The sequence below is a fragment of the Oppia nitens genome, unplaced genomic scaffold, assembly GCF_028296485.1.
Source record: "Oppia nitens isolate AA-2021 unplaced genomic scaffold, nextdenovo-longstitch-racon4-pilon3 scaffold39_pilon_pilon_pilon, whole genome shotgun sequence".
Lineage (NCBI taxonomy): Eukaryota > Metazoa > Arthropoda > Arachnida > Sarcoptiformes > Oppiidae > Oppia > Oppia nitens.
In genome coordinates this window covers 465,568-486,819 of record NW_026533220.1, presented here as the reverse complement: position 1 = coordinate 486,819, position 21,252 = coordinate 465,568, and the positions used below count along the sequence as shown (strand labels likewise).

The following is a 21,252-nucleotide window of genomic DNA, read 5'->3' as shown; positions in this document are numbered from 1 at the left end:
TAATTAATTAAAAAAATAATATTAATTAATTAAAAACTATTATTAATTAATTAATTATTAAGTCTCTGTGCTATAGCAGCTACCAGTCCCGCTCCCTTACCCGATCCATCCTCGGCCAGTATCAGCTTAAATCGTTTCGGGCAGTCATCGGGCAATAGTTGGCCAATAAAATCGGTAATCAACGTATGAAACTTTGGATGATATTTATAAACTGAGCCGTCGATAGCAATGGTCACTACGGGTCGATCGTCGATACGTTGGATAAGATTGGATAGTATGGCTGCTAGCATACCGGCGCCGCGTACACTGACAATAGCGCATACATAGCGTATGATTTCGCGGTCGTCCACTGAAAGGTGGTCATAGCCAAGCAGTTTGCCGATTGACTCGTAGGTCTGGTCATCGGCACCACTGAAATGTGAGTGAGTGAGTGAGTGAGTGAGTGAAGACAGAGAAAGACAGAGAAAGACAGAGAAAGACAGAGAAAGACAGAGAAAGACAGAGAAAGACAGAGAAAGACAGAGAAAGACAGAGAAAGACAGAGAAAGACAGAGAAAGACAGAGAAAGACAGAGAAAGACAGAGAAAGACAGAGAAAGACAGAGAAAGACAGAGAAAGACAGAGAAAGACAGAGAAAGACAGAGAAAGACAGAGAAAGACAGAGAAAGACAGAGAAAGACAGAGAAAGACAGAGAAAGACAGAGAAAGACAGAGAAAGACAGAGAAAGACAGAGAAAGACAGAGAAAGACAGAGAAAGACAGAGAAAGACAGAGAAAGACAGAGAAAGACAGAGAAAGACAGAGAAAGACAGAGAAAGACAGAGAAAGACAGAGAAAGACAGAGAAAGACAGAGAAAGACAGAGAAAGACAGAGAAAGACAGAGAAAGACAGAGAAAGACAGAGAAAGACAGAGAAAGACAGAGAAAGACAGAGAAAGACAGAGAAAGACAGAGAAAGACAGAGAAAGACAGAGAAAGACAGAGAAAGACAGAGAAAGACAGAGAAAGACAGAGAAAGACAGAGAAAGACAGAGAAAGACAGAGAAAGACAGAGAGAGTGATGAATGAAAACAGTTTAGACAAACAAACAAACAAATAGGACATACCTTTCGACATCAGTTACATCGGATGACCGAAACTGTTCGGTTGTCAGCAATTCATCTGTAACTTTACCGCCGAACGCCAATCCTCTGGTGGCCAGATCGACAAGTACTCGGCGACAGATATCGCCCAGAAATTTGCCGCCAAATAGCTTCTCGAATGTATAGGAATTGGGAAACAAGGACTCCCTGTCCAAGGATAGGTCGTACGGTGTTTTAGCCCAATCGATGACACCGTTATCGCCGAAACCTCCACATTCCATATCAATGATAACCTCCCGCTGACCACTATTCAGCCACTGATCCCTGTCCTTCCAGTACTTGACGTTTTGGATTTTTTCCACATAACAAGCATTACTACCGGTACCTAAAATCAGGCCGACAGCTGCCATGGGATCCAAGTGCATACCCTGTACCAGTGTACCGGTAGCGTCGTTCAATATGGCAACCAATCGGACGTTCAAAGCACCCGACGGGTGCCGATCGATAGCCTGCTGTAGTAGTTGGGCAGCATCCTGGCCAACAGCGTCCGGGCAATCAAAATCCTTGGTCCAGGTTTCCAATAGTGCCGACCGTATAGACTGTTGGATCATCGGAAACGAAAATGTAAATCCCAACGGAATCGGTTTGGAATTGGCGATCCCCCGATTGGTGGGCAGATAAGTGGCCACAAAATCGGCAATACAGTCGGCAAAAAAGTTAAATAACTAGTTGTGAGGGTAATTAAAACAAAAGTAATCATTATTATTATTATTCAAGTATTTAGTTATATAAGATTATATATATTTTTATAATTAAATTTTTATAAGTTATTGTTAACAAAAAATTTATAGCTATATTTAAATAATCAGTTAAAAGCTTAGTTGAAATTTATCGATAATAATAATAATAATTAAATAATAAATATTTTTTTTTAAATAATAAATATTTTTTTAAATAATAAATATTTTTTTAATTAATAAATATTTTTTAATTAATAGATATTTTTTAATTAATAGATATTTTTTTTAAATAATAAATATTTTTTAAATAATAAATATTTTTAAATAATAAATATTTTGTTAAATAATAAATATTTTTTAAGTAATAAATAATTTTTAAATAATAAATATTTTTTAAACTAATTTAAAACTAACACTAACTAAAACATAGTAATTAATAATAATAATTAAAAAAAATAATTTTTAGTTTCATATAACATACATGACTAGACTGTCCCCTACGATACTCAGTAGGAACCGTATAGTGTTTAACTTTGAACTCATTTTTGTCTCCCTGTCCACCATCACCACCGTCACCATCACTACCACCGTCACCGTTACCGCCGACRCCAAACCTGGACAATACTACCCGAAAGTTTGTCGATCCCAAATCCAACGATATATAATCGCCKCGTTCGCTACCGTCGGGCCATTGGGTAACAAAAGTGTTGGCCATTATTAGACTCGATTTAATCGGCGGATCACTGGCCAGACCCGATCGGATCTCTTCGCTGAAAACTTTCGATACATTCAATAGATTTTGTTTTGTGTGCAAAAAGTTTTTCGTCAACTCTTTGATCTGTTTTTTTTAAAAAATAATTAAATTTTTTTAAAAAATACATTAATTCATAATAATATTATTATAATTATTAAATTTTAAATTAGTTTTAATAATTTGAATATTATTCATTAAATTATTATTTTATTTTTTTTGTTAATTAATTAATTAATACCTTTTTAATTTACAATTTTAGCAATTATTATATTTTAAATATATATATATATATTTATTGCTATAATAATTTTTAGTCCTTAAAATAAATAATATAATAAAAATAAATAAATAAATAATAACTAATTATTAACACACAGTTATAATTTACAATTAAAAAAAATATTATAAAATATTAAAATAATTTATTTAAAATTATAAAAATTAATTAATTTAAAATAATAATAATTAATTAATAAAACTATCTATTTTAAAGACGTTATAATTATAATTATAGTTAGTTAATTAATTTATTTATTTATTTATATATGCATAGTAAAAATTGACATAGCTAACTTTATCAGCATGGTCCTTATTGCTAATATTGAGCACTGGTGCATGGTATGGACTGTTGGCCAACAATAACTGATCCATGATGAAAATTAATTAATTGATGATGATGATTTATTTATTTATATAAAAAAAATATTTACAAAATATACGTAATAATAACACAATAAAATATTTATTAAATATTATTATTAAAAATCAAAATATAGCACACAATAAAAATAATTAAATAAATAAATAAATATATTGTTAGTTGTTTTAATAAAAAAATATTTAAAAAAAAAATTGTTTGTAATTGCATTGACTAATTCAATGTTAAATTCAATATATGATTTTTTTATCTATTAATATACATGTATACTGTACTTTACACACACACATATATATATACACTATTATTATTATTAATTAATTGATTATATTAAATATATATATAAAGTTTAAAAATTCAACAGTTATAAATTAGCTGGTATTTAACAAAATAAAATTATTATTATTATTATTATTTATTACATACTATTATTACATACAATATATATGCCCATTGAAACAATATTTTCAAGGCTATTAATTCAATAATTCAACAAAAAAACATATAATAATTTAAAACACGTTTTAATATCACATATCTAATCAACAACAACAAAAAATTTTCACATTTTTTTCATTGCTTATTATTATACAATAAATTAAATATAGTTAAAAAAAACTAAATACTTTATATAATCATAAAAAAATTATTTTAAAATTATTAATTAATACATAATTAAAATTATGATTATGATAACTATGGTTGACTATAAATTTTATGATTAATTTTTTTTTTTGATAATAATTAAAAATAATAATTAGATTTTTAGTTTATATAACACTTATAATACTGTTTGAATTATATCAACAAAAAAAATAAATGATTAGTATAATTATTATCAATCATTAATTAAACATTTTTTTGTTTAATTTAATATATAAAAAAAATATTGTTTATGTTTTGATAGCGGTATTTATTTTTAATAAAACATTTATTATCATTTAACTCAATGACTAGATATTTAATAATTTTTATTTTATTTTTTTAAAATTACAAATTTTTGCTAAAATTTATATTTAGTGATAGGATTTTTAAGTAATAATTATTATTTTAAATATTTTAAAAAAATTATTTACTGTATTATTGTTATTGTTATAATAATAACGTTTACTATATAATTGTACTAAAAAAAATCTAAATTATAATAATTAGGGTTGCCCAAATTTTTTATACATGTTAAGTTTATTTTGTCAAATTGATATATAATCATATTTTTGTGTCAAAACAAAAATTGCATAATAGATGCTTAACAACCCTAATAATAACTGTTAATTTATTATTATAAATTTATTAATTTAAATATATATATATATATTTGCTTATAATTATAATATTACGTAATATACAGTAGATGTAATTATTATTATTATATTATTATGAGTGTAAATCTATATATTATTATGTGCTAAATAATTATATATTTTTTTATAAATGTTATATTATCTGACATAAATTATAATATTGATTTTTGTTTGGTGTTGTATAATAAAATAAATATATGTATAATGTGTAGATTTTTTTAGTGACAAATTAATCAATTATTATATCTATAATATATATATATATAATATAAGATATATAAGTTACTAAAAAAATGTTTGTATTTTACAGTTTATATTAAATATAAAATTTTTTTATAATTTATATATATATAGATTATAACTACTTAAACATTAAGATAAATATAATTATTTACAAAAAATTACATTTAATAGAATTTTATAAAAATTAATTTATTTATTTATACAAATGTATATATTCTTTAAAAGTTTAAATTACAAAAAAATACTTTTTTTTTATTAAATTGTAATAATAATTTAAAAATTTAAAATAAATAACAATAATATATTAGTTATGTATATTAGTTGAAATTATTTACTAAGTATTTATAAGTATGAAATAATATATAYAATAAACAATATTACAAACAATTAAATTATTTACTACAATAATGATAATATATTATTATTATTATTATTCAATAAATATATGTTTTAGTTGTTTAATCAATTTGTTTGTATATCTATAATAAAAAAATTGTAATTTATTTTCAACATTTAACTAAAACATAAACAATTAAATTCAATTCAAATTTTTTAAATAAATAGTATATTTAATAAAAATTTCAACAAAAGTTTTATTAAATATTTTTTTTTAAAAATGTTGATTTTTAAAAATTTACACTTTTTTTTGTTTTTTGATAATTGGTTGACATTAGAAAAAAATTGTAAAAACTTAATTGTAATAAATAAAATGAAATAAATAATAATTATATCAATTAGATTAATAAATTTTTTTCATTAAAATTTTTCTCAATGACTATAAAATAAACAATTATGAAATTTTATACTAAAAATCATAATAATAATAATATCATTAAAACATTTAGTTTTTATTTGCAAAAAATAAATTGTTAACAAACAAAATATATCATTATAATAAACATTTATTTTGTTGTAAAATTGTTTTTATTTGAAAATATTATTTCAATATTATTATTATTATTAATCATTAAAGACATTAAACATATATCAAACAAACAAAAAACAATTTATAATATTAATAAACAAATATATATATATTATATGGAAATTTAAAATCATTTATTTATGCAATATTTAATTTTCAATGTCATTTTTATTGTCAAAAAAATTAATAATAATAATATATAAAAAWWTTTTTTTAAATAATATATTATTTTATTATAAAAAAATAATAATATTAATACTGTATAAAATAAAATTTATAGCGCACATGTACATAAAATTTATTGTATTTTATTTTTAATACTATATAGGTTGATATAATTGATATTTAAAATCAGGCACAGGTATTTCAATATCAACCTACTGTAGTTTGTTTTATTATTGCAAAAAGCTAACTTTCCCCATATAATATCAACCTATCATCATCACCAACAACAACAATAGTATTAATAAAAAAAGTCAAGTGCCGGCTCAGGTGGTTAGTTATTTKAGATAGCTTATTTGAGCTAACCTATTAACATCATTAACCCCATACMCCATCCATCAACCTAACCAACCAACCAAACAGTTATGGCCCAAATATGGGGCAGTTTTGTATTTGATAGTCAAAAATCCTATGATATTGAACTGAATCTACGCAATTGGGGACTGTTAGGTCATAAGGCCATCAAACGCGAGGATAGTACCCAAAGCAATSTGTTTACATCGGAAAACAGGCGTATTTTGTGGCACCGATCCAAACTGGCCATCCTATGGCTGCTGACCCTCAAKTATTCTACTGTTGTACCCTAACCAACGAATCGCCATGGGTCTACTATTTGGGCGATGCTAGCGGCTATATGGGTCAGGTACCTAAGCTGGAAATGTGTTTGATGATGGCCCTGTGGACCCTGCCCGGTCCGATAGTTATATTTGAATTTATTAAATTCAAAAATACTAAACGTATGGAATCGTGGGTCAGAATATACGATATGTTTAACAGTCGGGTCAGACAACGGGGAACGGGATGGACGGATGCCAGTGTATTCAATCATAATCGCCTACAAAAAGAGATAAGCGATCGCCAGATTAAACGCCGTTTTCGTTTACGTATCTACCAGACCAAAGCCCTGTACTGGTATTTTGTTATCGGTGCCGGTTTTATCGGTGGATCCAGTATTGTCTATATCATACTAACTGCTTGGCCCCGAAGTGGCGCCGATCCATCTATGCCTATGTATGGACATTGATATCGGTTTTCTGGATCTATTTTAATATGAAATCCATTAAGTCATGTCTGATTATATTTCATCAGATATGCTATTATATATGTTTAAGATATCGTAAGGTTAACACAAATGTCCGACATTTGTTGGATAATTGGGATCTGTATAGGACTAGTAATAAGCGGCGCCTGTATGCCCTGCTCAGGGAGCACGATGCTATCAGTGAACTGGCCTTACATTGTAATGAATTTTGGAGTCTATTTATTGTAACGAATACGGCTATTAAAACACCGCTACTATTGTTGGCCGTTCACGTAACCTTGTTTTATGAGTTGACATTTGGCGGCCGTATGGTTGCTATGTTTATGACCAGTTCCGTGTTTCTCTATACAACGGTTATCTATGTTTCGGCCGCACAGGTTGAATATTATGTATGTATAGGTTTTATATATATATATATATATTTATTTATTTATAATTATTATTATAATTTTAGTAAATTTATTATTATTATTATAATTTTAGTAAATTTATTATTATTATTATAATTTTAGTAAATTTATTATTATTATTATAATTATAGTAAATTTATTATTATTATTATTATAATTTTAGTAAAATTATTATTATTATTATAATTTTAGTAAATTTATTATTATTATTATTATAATTTTAGTATATTTATTATTATTATTATAATTTTAGTAAATTAATTATTATTATTATAATTTTAGTAAATTTATTATTATTATTATAATTTTAGTAAATTTATTATTATTATTATTATAATTTTAGTAAATTTATTATTATTATTATTATAATTTTAGTAAATTTATTATTATTATTATAATTTTAGTAAATTTATTATTTTTATTATAATTTTAGTAAATTTATTATTAAATCTAATAATAAATAGTATAATTTATTGTAAAATAATAAAATATTTTAAAACGTTTTTTAATGAATATTATAATATTAGTATTTAATAGTAAATATGCAGAATATACTTGAATTAAATTTACTAAAATAAATTAAAATTACTTTAAAAAAAACTTAAATTAATTATATAAATGTCTGTATAATATTGTTAGTATTATTTTTTAAAATAATAATATCAATATATATATATATATATATATGTATATATATATATATATATAAATATATATCTCATTTATAAATAAGTGAAAAATTTATTTAACTTTTATTATTATTATTTTATTTTTTTTGTTGATAGTCCTATTGAAATTTTATAAATGTTTTAAAATCCTATTAAATGTTTTTATTTAAAAAAAATGTAATATATTTTCTATTGTCAATTATATAAAATTTTAAATATTATTTTTATTAATTAATTAGAGTCGTCGACTAACACCAACATTGAACACTATAGCTATGAAACCGTTACCCGTTTCGCTACACTATAAACTGTTAAATACTATTCAACGGTTAAGTACCCGTACTATTGGTTTCGATATCTATGCGATTCATACGATAACTTATTTGCGATACTTTGAGGTATCAGTACTTTAATATATATWTTTTAAAATTTAATAAAAAATAAAATTTAATTAATTTCCAGTTATTTTAATTAGAATTAATAATTATTTTAGTGATAGCAGTGATAACTTAAAATAATTTTATTATATATATATATATATATTTTTTAGTAAATAATTTATTTTTAATTTCAATATATTATAGATATTTATTGGATCGTGTATCGGGTTTTTATTGGTGGTCGGTATGCGTTTTACAGCTATTATGGAATCAATGGACACTGATAATTAAAATTAAATTTTAATAAAAAAAATAATAACAATTTTTATTTTTCTCAATTATTTAATAAATTAATTTATATTTTCATGACATATATGATTGTATTAATAATAACTTAATTTTTACACTATTTATTAATAATAGTAACAATATTTAAATTTTTTTTAATTAAATAGTATTATTATTATTTAGATTAATTAATTTTATTAGTAGATTATAAATTATATGCATATTACACATAATACTAATAATAATAATATTTTAATTTTATTTTTTTACTTTTTTWAAAAAAATTGTATAATAAACACAATATTATTTATGTAAAATAATTAATTTTAAAAAATAAAATAAAATTATGTTTATTTTAGATTAGTTTATTAAATATTTATTTAATTATTTATTTATTTTTTATATTTAATGGAATATTCTATGTATTGTACAAACAATTAATATGTTTTAGTTTAAACTTTAAAAACTATTATATTATTAAAAAAATAAGATAACAATATATATAAATTGTTTTTAATAAAACAATCAATTTTAAAGGTCATAGATATATTGACTAATTATTTTTTTTAGTTTCCAACAAATAATAAAATTAATATATTTATTTAATTTACTAATATATTATATACAGTATATTATATATATATATATCTAATTAATAGATGACATTAAAATATGTAGTAATGTTTATATGATATAATTAATTAATTAATTAAAATTTAATATTAATATTAATAAAAATAATTTTTACACTAACAACAACAAAATCTATTTATAATAAACTTTATTATAAATAAAAATAAAATTAATGTTTAAAATATTTATCATTGAGTATATCATTAGAAAAAAACAAACAAACTTATCATTAAATTTTTTCGATCTATTTTTATATCAAAAAACAAATAAATTAATAGTTTTCATAAAAAACTATTAATTTATTATACAAATAAATAGTAAAATAGATATCAAATTGATATTTAAAATTAATTTTTTTTAATTGTATAGTAATAATTTTATTTTAAAAAAAATAATAATAATACACTGTATATGTGACGACATTTATTAAATATATATAAAACTTTTAATAACATAATAATAATATAATATAATTTATTTATACTTTATCTATCATAATATGATAAATATATTAATAAATTAATTTTTTTCTATTATCTTTATAATACTAAAAAATTTAATTTATTTTTGTTGGGAAAAAACGCTCAGTTAGTTATCTATATACTATAAACTCATTGATTGACTACTGAGGGAAAGGGGGGKAAGTCCACACCTAAAAAAACCATACATACAGTTCATCAATGTTAACCATTGGCCGAAAGATTAGTCTATTACCTGATAATCCATATACACAACTGTTACATTATAATCCATACCTCCAGTGGTTTCGTATGATCATACTGTCCCTATTTGCTGGCAAACTCACGGTACTGATGCTAACCGGTCGGCCATTACTCTACTATATGGACCCGACAGTCAGCCATTATACCCAGGCTGTACCAGTGGTGGTAGGTATGGTTGTATGGTCACTGTCCGGACCGTGGATTATGTATCAATTTTTGAGGACAACCAGCTGTCCGGAAAAACTACAGTTTTATTCGGTATATAACTTGTTAACCGCTATATCATGCGATGATTATGGGGACAGTTATGTCCAGTCATCAGCTATTGAAGATTCACTACTAGTTCAACGATATACCAGTCGTGTTACTGGGACAATGGACGCTAGTAGTCAACTATTCAGCGGTTTAGTATTGGCTACCGGTGCCGGAACCCTGTGGCTAGTTATGTATGGCTTACCCGATCACTATCAACATACACCCTGGCTATACATATTGCTGGCCATTGATATCGTATGGGCGCTGTTATTGGTTCATATTAAATTGTTAATGCTAGTATTATTTTATCATGTATGTTATTATCTAGAAATTAAATTAGAAAAATTTTCATTAGACCTTGATCATTGTCGACTATTAAATAGGCATGGTTGTTTTGGTATTAAAACTAGAAAATTATTAAAACTACTAAGTGATCATGATCAATTAGTAAAATTTATCAATCAATGTAATCGGTTTTGGCGCTGGCCATTAGCTAGTTTGTTTTTAATTGATCTGGCTACAATTTATCAAACAATATACTTGATGATTTATCTACCAATGCCTATGATAATGAAATTGATCTACCTAAGTTTAATAGTAATATTATTGTTATTAATTTTTATAGTAATTTTATCAGTTAATCAAGTTAGTAAATGGGTAAGTTGTTTTATTTTTTAACCATGATAATTTATTTTATTTAAAAAAATTAAAATTAATTAATATTTTTAATATTGATATAGAGAGCCAAACCATATCAAACAATGTGCACAATATGTTTGGATAAAATGCCTAAACATTTAGCATTTAAACTAATGAATTCAATGCATAATATTTTATCAATGAATAGTTTATCAATTATTAATAGTAATAGTAATAATAATAATAATAATAATATTTTTAATATTTTTAATAAAAATTTTGGAAAATTTATGTATGTATGTATAATATATATATATATACAGTATATAAATATAATTTAATAATAATATTATTATTTTTTTTTTTTGAAAATTTTAGTTTCTATTATTTACTGGAGCTTGCTACTTACAAATAATCAAACTTATCAAGCATAATAATAATAATAATTAATATTTTTTTAGTTACACACAATTTTTTATTATAATATAATAATTATTACTATTATAGTGAATCAATGTTTACCATAAAATTAACTAGTAAATTTTTTTTAATGTACATGTTAACATTAGATATAATTTTTAAAAAAAAACATTAATAATTTAAATTATTATATATTTTAGTATAGATATATAATTGTATCATGATAATTTTTTATAATAATAATAATTATTATTATATTGAATCAATGTTTACCATAAATTGTACATGTTAATATTATATATTATTATTTTTTAAAAAAAAACTTTAATAATGTAAACTAATATTTATATTTAATATCATATAGATATATCATATATAATTGTATCATGATAATTTTTTAAAAAAATAAATACAGTATAATATGTAAACATATATATTTGCAAATAACTTGATTATGAATTTAATAATTTATATTAGTATCAAATAATTATTTTTTTTTAAATACTAATACTATACTATATTAATGTCATTATTATTATTATTATTATATATAGTATAATACAGTGATTATCAAAATAATGTTTTATTATAGTTATATGACTACTGTTTTTGTTTGATACCCATTATCGTACACCTGGACGACATAGGATCGCGTCCCGATGATGATGTCGATGATTTTGTTGTTAATTTTGGTACTAATATAATTTGTCCGACAAACAGATGATTATCGGACATACGATTCAATCGTTTGATAGTTGCCGGCGTTGTCCAGAATCGGGCGGCAATTGAATTAATATTATCATCCAATTGTACCTCATATTCCTGGCTATTGTTATCAGCGGTTTGTTGTTGTTGTTGTTGGCTAGCACTGGGATTAAATAGTTTAGGTATGAGCCGTCTGGTAGGTGCTGCCGATGATGATGATGACTGGTTGGCCGCCATCACTGTGTCAAACATATTGGTATTATAGTTATGTTCGGCCAGTAGTGGGGCAGCCGTTTGGCGCCTGATGTCTGCCTCTTCGGCTCCGTTAGCCATCGAAACATAGGATGATTTTGGCCACAAATTATCAAACAAACCCATAGTTTATTTTACTTATTATTAGTATTATTATTGCACTTTTGATTTATTATTTTTTGATGTCAATTATTAAATAGTCGGTTCAATTACCAAAAAAAACTTTACAAAAAAATAAAGTTTTTGTTGTTGAGTTGTTGTCCTAATTATAGTAAAATATGTTATTTTTTAAAAAATTAGTATGTTTTATAATTAGTATAATATATATATAACAGTATGTAATTATTATACTAAAAATTATTAAATAATTGTTACTAATTTTGTTTATATTAAAAATTAATTTTTTTAATATATAATTTATATATATATTCTAATAAATAAAATTATTTAATTACTATAAATTTATTATATATAGTATTATACTATTGTAAGTATTAAATAATATTATTGTTAAAATTAAATTATATGTACTGTATATACAAAATATAAATACTATTGACTGATAATATTAAGTACATATTTTTTTCCTATTGTATATATATATTGTATTACATACTGGTATTTATTAAAAAAAATTGCATTATAATGGATGATATTATAATATTAGTAAAATATTATAATAATAATAATACTGACAATAGATACCGGTATATAGCAATATATATACAGTATTAATGATTTGCATAATATTTATTTTTGAAATAAAAAAAATTATTTGCTTGTATTCATCATTTATTTTTGGGTCATTATTTAGGTTATCTACATAAATAAGCTATTGATCTCATATATATATAATAATAATAATAATAATAATAATAAATATTATGACAATTAAAAATTATATATATATATATATATGATATTTTCAACAAAAAAAATATAATTAGTTACTAAAAGTATAACTATAATAATATACATAAATAATTAATAAACAATATCTATAATATAATAACAATATATAATTACCTTATAATAAGTAAAAATTAAATTATTATTATTCAATATAATATTACTTAACCATATAATCACACATAACTATTATATCGTATTAAACAAAAATTTTGTTTATAAATATACAAGTTTTTAATATTTATATATAAAAATATTGTATTCAATATGTTTGAAAATTAATTATTTTGTTGATATTTTTTAGTAATATTTATAAAAATATATAAAAAACACACACACAGTAAAACATATGTTATTTTAACACAAACATAATAATAATAATAATACTGCTGTTTATAAACTATATAATTAATTAGATTTATATTTTTAGTAAAAAATATAAATACTGTATACAAACATCAAATTATATATCATTTATTATAAAAAAAATTAATACATTTTTTAAAAATAAATGTCAACCTATTATATATACTGTATATAAAGTATTGTAGTTTTTTTTGTTGTTTAGTTATAATGGTATTAATTTTTGATGCCAACATATATTTTATTATAAAAATTTATTATATTTTATTAGTACAATATATACTATACATAATAATATTAACATTAAACACAAAGAAATTATTATTTATTGAAAATATATATATTTATACACAATATATACCACTATATATATATATGATTAATATATTAATTACAGACAAATATATATTTTCATAGCGTCTGTATATATATATAAATAATTATTAATACAATTGTTTGTATGTTTTTTAATACAGGTATAACAAAAAGCGATCACATTTTATGCTAAATAATGACATTTTACTGTTTTATTGTGTTTAAGCAAAACATGATTTGACACAAAATTAAATTAAATAAATTATTGATAAACAATATTATGGCTGAATTAAATACAATTATATATATATATATATTTAAAAAATTATTAATATTTAATATAGTTGAATCAACTTTTATTATTATTATTAGTTATTTTTTTTAATTTTTGTATATAAAGTTTTTTTAAAACTACAAAATATTGGGATTTAATTAGTTTACGTAAAGTTTTTAGACTATTTTTTTTGATAATAAGATTTTTTGTTTTTGTTTTGTTGATTATTATTATTAAATAATATATGAATTTATTTTATTTTTTAATTAATTAACTTTGATATGAAAATTAGATTAAAAAAAATCTCATCAAATAAACAAACAGAAAAAATATATTTAAAAAAGTTATTATGTTTTTTAAAAAAAAAAGTTTAATAACTTTTTTTTTACTACTTTTATTGTTTATAGTTTTTAACTATAACAGTATTATAGTTGAGTTGATAGGCATTGACAACATTGGGTTAGTTTAGTAATGTTTTGTCACAATTTGATGGACAGTTAGCTCTCACAGTTAGCTAACTAACTAATTAATTAATAGTTAGTTTATATTAATTAAATAAAAAAAAAATTTTTAGCAACAAAAACACTCACAGCCGTCGTTATCATTATCACAACAACAACAACATAGACAACACCGTAAACATTGACAGCACAGACACTCTAGAAACAGGCATAACATGCATAGTATGGCCAACAATACGAGCACCGATACCACAACAATAATTATGATGACTGTGCCGTCTAACATAATAATACATATATATATATATATATATATATATATATAACCTTTAAAAATAACAAAATCACGGTAACAAAAATGATATAATAATAATAATAATACAGTAAATAAAAAACTTTTTAATTACTATTTTTATGGTTTACAACAAACAAATAAACAACAAAAAATAAATGGTGTCATTGAAAATAGTAAAAATATTATTTTTTTATTATTTAATTAAATTTAATTGAAATCTAATTTATTAGATTAGCTATGGTTTACTACTACTACTACTATATATATATATATATATATATATATATATATATATATATATATATATATATATATATATATAATGAAAATAGACATTAATTTTTTTAATGTCATATATATATATATAGCATATACTGGTAATGTGTAATAAAAACGGAAATGTATTGTTTGAGTATAAAACTTATTGTTATATTTAATAGACTTAATATATTTGTTGTTTAAAAATATGATAAAATTCACGTCCCATTCCTGTTATTTATTTATATTCAGTATATATATATATATATATATATATTGATATATATACAGTATATATCTAAGGTAAATGTGATTTTTACAATAAATGCACAAACAATTTTAAACAGTTTTAAAAATATTTATAATGTTTATAAATTTAAATTATAAGATTTATAATAATTTTTTTGTCAGATATAAACTATTTTTATAATAATTATTTTTATTTTAGTTTATTAAAGTATCCTGGATCAACTACACGATAATGTTTGATATAAATCAAACAACTCTAGTTAATGTATTAATTAATTTTAGCAGTTTATTATTTTTTTATTATTATTATAAATACAGTTTATAAATATTTATTATTATTATTTTCTCAATACATATTACGGAATAATAATTTACGATTATTTTATGCTTATTTAGTATTAGACAAATAAACAAAAAAAAATGATTCAGCTATTTATAAAATATATATATATATAAATTATTTTATTTAATTTTTAAAAATATATATATTTATAAGACACACACAAAAAAATTATAATTTTTTACTAATAATTTTGTTAATAATAAAAATTGTAAAATATATGATAAAATTTAAATCATCAAGTTTATAAAGTAGAAATTATGATATTATTATTAATAATAATTTAATATCAATTGTTAATATCTAAAAAACAAAAATAATTAATTATAACAAATAAAAGTTTATATAAGGTTAAAGTAAAAAAAATATTATTTTATTTAATTGACACTAGAAAAAGCTAGCATTAGTTTTAATTACATAATAAAATAATTTTTTTAATTAAATATTTTTGGATTATTAATTTTTAGTATAATTTTTTTTATAAAAAAATAAATAAAACATAACTATCATAATCTTAATGTAAAATAATAACATCAAATCATAGAGTAGTTTATAACTATTACTTAATCTTATAAATTAAATTGTTAGATTAATAATTAGTTTTAATCACATAATTAAATAATTTAAATATTTTTGGATTATTAATTTTTAGTATAATGATTTTTTTATAATTATAATATATATATACCTATTATAATATTAATGTATAATAATAACATAAAATTATAGAGTAGTTTATAAATTTATACTTAATCTTATAAATTATTTATTAGATTAATAATTATAGTTTTAATTAATTCAATATATATATATATACATATTATAATACAAAGTCTAATAAAAAATAGTTAATAATTAATTTAACAATTTTATTATCTAATATTTTTATATATATAATAGGATCCTATTTTATTAGTTTAATAATTAATATATATAGAAATAATTTAGTACTTATTTTAGTTTAAAAAATTTTTTTTAGTTATTGTTTATCTTAGAAACTATATTATAAACATCTGTTTGTTTTTACAGTTATTATATCTAATTGAAAAAAAATTGATAATAAAATATTAAAGATATATTTTTTTATATAGATATTCAAACTATATATATATATTTATATATTATTTAACATTTTAATTGTTTTATTTAGTATTTACAGTAATTTACAATATATTTTTGTTTTATTTAACATACTATACAATGAATGTCTATTACATAATACAAGTAGTAGTAGTAGTAGTAGTGTTGGCTTTTGGTAGCCATCATCAGGTAGTCCTCAGTGAAAATGTGGCCAATTTATTGAGCACCCGATGGTATACCATCACCACTGATAGCCATAGCAATGATGACAGGGATGACCTACTAAACGATCCGTGTATCCAGAAATCAATGACCGATATATCCCTATGTATTACACCTAAAATCCAGAATCCGGACACTACTACACAGTTTATCTGTTGTTACGATTGGGTTACCTATGATTGTGTCGAACAGGTGGCACAGGTATGTATAAAATACATTGTTGTTGTTGGTCTAAAAAAAATTAGCATGCTTAATTTTGTTGATGTAGAAAAAATGTACATCCACCGAAAAATCAACTATGGATAAGTTGCTTAATAAGCTCAAGGATCAAATAGGTGGTACCGATTGTAAAGCTTATCCATATAAGCAGGGTATCGATCATTGTGAAGGTGGCAAATAAATAGCTACCTGTCCTGTCCAATAGAAATAGCACCCAGATGTTTTTTTTAGTTTTAAAAAAATTGAGATATTATTTTTTTCTTCAACAATTAATTGATTTAAAAATTAAATTTTTGATTTTATTGACTAATTTATTAATTTGAAAAAAATTATTTAAATATTTTTTTTTGTATAACATTATTATTATTAATGTTATTAATTTTATTAAAGTTAGTTTTTAAAAAAAACTATTTTAAAATATTTTTAATAAAGTTTTTCAATAAATAAATACATTTATCATAAAAAAATCATTATTTTGATTATCATTAAAATTATTTTTACTATATTATAATTTTTATTTGTGAAAAAAATACGTGATATTTCAATTAAAATTAAATGTTTTAAATTGTTTAATAAATTAAAAATTTATTATTTTTAAAGCTTTATTATAGACAATATTATAATACTACTAAAACATACTAAAATATTACTGTATTTTAAGTATAACATAAACTAATAATTAAATGTTTAATATTATAGTTTGATTTATTAGCAATTATTAATTACTATTTAAAAAATAGTAAATTATTTTATTTTTAGACAGATATGTTATTTAACAGATATTTATACAAAAATAAAATAAAATAAATATTTTTTTAAAAAAAAGTATTATATATTAAATATATATATATTTACTATATTAGCATAACTTAACTGAACTAAATTACATAAAACATAATATTAACCAATTTATTACTACTACTACTACTACTACTACCGCTTACAATATGAATACCTACCCGTCCTTAAGCTTAGTAATAATTTTAAATGCTATTATCGGCCATCAATTGGTGGCCATCAATACGCTAGATGTGGTCAGTTTGATTGACACCCGATTGATTGCCAGCGATAAGTTAGTTGATGACCTCAAAAATTACCCGTGTTTCAAAAAATCCGAGCCCGAAATCATCCATTAGATATAATCATACTATTATACAGTAATCATTTAATACATTTGTATAATACCATTATAATTAGGTTAAGGTTGCGGTCCGAACACCAGGTTAGGTAACGGAGCGAACACTAATTCAGTAGATTAGGTTATGTTAACAATTGTGTAAATAGGTTATGGTTAGTTAAATAGAAAATGATCTTATTTTTGCTTAAACTTATTTACTTTTAATTTATTAATTATAAAAATACGTGTAAATATCGCGCGAAATACAATTAAAATGATTGAAACAATAGCGCGTGTAAATAATATAAAAAACTGTGCTTACAAGATCGGCTCCATTTTTTTAATGGTAGACAAAGACACGTGAACTTCACTTTCCAGTAAACAACTACATTGGGAGTACCTATTGTTGGCGTTTCCACTACGATATGGCCCCCCTATATGATCGTTCCCTAAGTTCAGTGCTGTCACACACATTGTCGGCACGGAGCACCTTCCAGTCCAATCGATGGTTAACATTACGCATACGGCTCTGGATGTTGTCGCTCTGCCACTTGATGTCGCGGCCCGTTTCATTCAATGTCAAATTTACGGCATTTATGACATCCGGGCTGTATCTCTGTATGGATTCAGCTATCAGTGCTTCTCTTTGCTTTAATTTGTCCAATTTTCTAACCAATTTCTTTACTGCCTTCTTCTACTTCTTCGCCTCTTCAGCGTCAGAGTTCTTAGAATTAGTGCATCCCATGAGTGACAGTGAAAATAATATATATAAAAGAGAAAAATTAGACAAAAACTGACTGATATGACCGTTATCTTTGGATTATTAAATGCAATTAAATTATTTTTTTTTAATATAATTAACGGTTTAATAATTATAATTTATCTATAAGTTAATAAAAATATAAGTTATGTATGTCTATTACAAAGTGACTCACATATAGTAGATTTTTATAATTAGATCCAATTATCATCTAATGGTTAAAATAGCTGAAGATAGTCATAATTAGATCTAATTATCATCTAATGGTAAAAATAGCTGAAGATTGTGATAATTAGATCCAATTATCATCTAATGGTAAAAATAGCTGAAGATTGTGATAATTAGATCCAATTATCATATAATGGTAAAAATAGCTGAAGATTGTGATAATTAGATCCAATTATCATCTAATGGTAAAAATAGCTGAAGATTGTGATAATTAGATCCAATTATCATCTAATGGTAAAAATAGCTGAAGATTGTGATAATTAGATCCAATTATCATCTAATGGTAAAAATAGCTGAAGATTGTGATAATTAGATCCAATTATCATCTAATGGTAAAAATAGCTGAAGATTGTGATAATTAGATCCAATTATCATATAATGGTAAAAATAACAGTCATAATTACTTTTAATGTGTCGCTCGATTATTAATAATTTTAATTTATTAAATAAAAAATTAATTAATAAATAAAATTTTTATATAAATCTAGTTATATATAATAATAATAAATATTATATTAATTACTATTATTATATATAATAAAATTGGCTACAAAAAAATGATAACCAATTTTTTCAATATATTATTATTATTGTTTATAATAGCTATTAATATTAATTATAATGTCTATGAAATCAATTTGTTTGGTAGTATTACCGAAAACACTGCAAACATAGATAAGCTGAAAATCGATAGGTGTTTCCTGGAAAATAACAACCGATATACTCGGTTTGCGGTTTAGGTAAAACTCAACTGAACCTATCGAACACTAACCAACCGTACGTTTGTTGTCTGTATTGGATTATCTATGATTGTGCTAAATCTATGGGACAGGTATGTAATTTTTTTATTAGAAAATTTTAATTAATTAATTTTATTTTTTTAAATTAAGGAAATATGTACCCCAGCTGATTATTCAACAATGTTGATTGTACTTGATCAAATTAAAACTGATATACAAACTCAACAATGTCAACAATATCCGTATAAACAAGGTCAAACAAATTGCCTAGATAAATAATGATTAAATTATTATTATTATTATTAGTTATAATTAATTATTATTATTAGTTATAATTAATTATTATTATTAGTTATAATTAATTATTATTATTAGTTATAATTAATTATTATTATTAGTTATAATTAATTATTATTATTAGTTATAATTAATTATTATTATTAGTTATAATTAATTATTATTATTAATAAATATTATTATTATTAATAAATATTATTATTATTAATAAATATTATTATTATTAATAAATATTATTATTATTAATAAATATTATTATTATTAATAAATATTATTATTATTAATAAATATTATTATTATTAATAAATATTATTATTATTAATAAATATTATTATTATTAATAAATATTATTATTATTAATAAATATTATTATTATTAATAAATATTATTATTAATATATATTATTATTATTAAGTTTTATATGTGTGTGTGTGTGTGTGTGTTATAAGATAATATAAAAATAGTAATTAATTTTTTTTTATAATATATGAATTAATTACATTATTGAATTTTTAATACAATAATAAAAAAATTACAATTATTTGTGTACCAAAGTATATTAAATAAAAATTTTGTTTATAATTTTATTTAATGATTATTTTTTATTGATGTTTACTTAAAATGTTTTGTTTGTGTAAAAATTCTAAATTTTTTAACTGTAGTTAAAATATTTTTATTTTATTTTTTGAATAATTCTGATAAATTTTTTTAATATATAAATAATTATACTTTTTATTTTAAGATAGATAGCATTTTTAAATTTACTAAATATTACTAAATAAAAAA

The 21,252-nt window shown here is 21.5% G+C and overlaps 2 protein-coding genes across 2 annotated transcripts; one reads left to right on the top strand and one right to left on the bottom strand.

Annotated features, from left to right (window-relative positions):
- Nucleotides 1-50: 50 nt before the first annotated feature.
- Nucleotides 51-3,227, bottom strand: LOC128957250 (hexokinase-2-like). The gene is made up of 4 exons (XM_054302984.1): nt 3,150-3,227; nt 2,304-2,660; nt 1,107-1,807; nt 51-411 (listed from the first exon to the last, which is right to left on the bottom strand). Exons 1-4 carry the CDS (start codon nt 3,225-3,227, stop codon nt 51-53), a joined length of 1,497 nt encoding a protein of 498 aa, XP_054158959.1.
- A 13,721-nt stretch (nt 3,228-16,948) lies between these two features.
- LOC128957273 (uncharacterized) lies at nt 16,949-17,538 on the top strand. The gene is made up of 2 exons (XM_054303009.1): nt 16,949-17,306; nt 17,374-17,538. Exons 1-2 carry the CDS (start codon nt 17,004-17,006, stop codon nt 17,503-17,505), a joined length of 435 nt encoding a protein of 144 aa, XP_054158984.1. The 5' UTR covers nt 16,949-17,003; the 3' UTR covers nt 17,506-17,538.
- Nucleotides 17,539-21,252: the final 3,714 nt, after the last annotated feature.

Bases quoted from the DNA above. Each gene is read 5' to 3' on its own strand.
- LOC128957273 (XM_054303009.1), top strand. From the start codon at position 17,004: ATGAATGTCTATTACATAATACAAGTAGTAGTAGTAGTAGTAGTGTTG. The intron at 17,307-17,373 runs GTATGTATAAAA...TTGTTGATGTAG, and splicing joins GTGTCGAACAGGTGGCACAG to AAAAAATGTACATCCACCGA.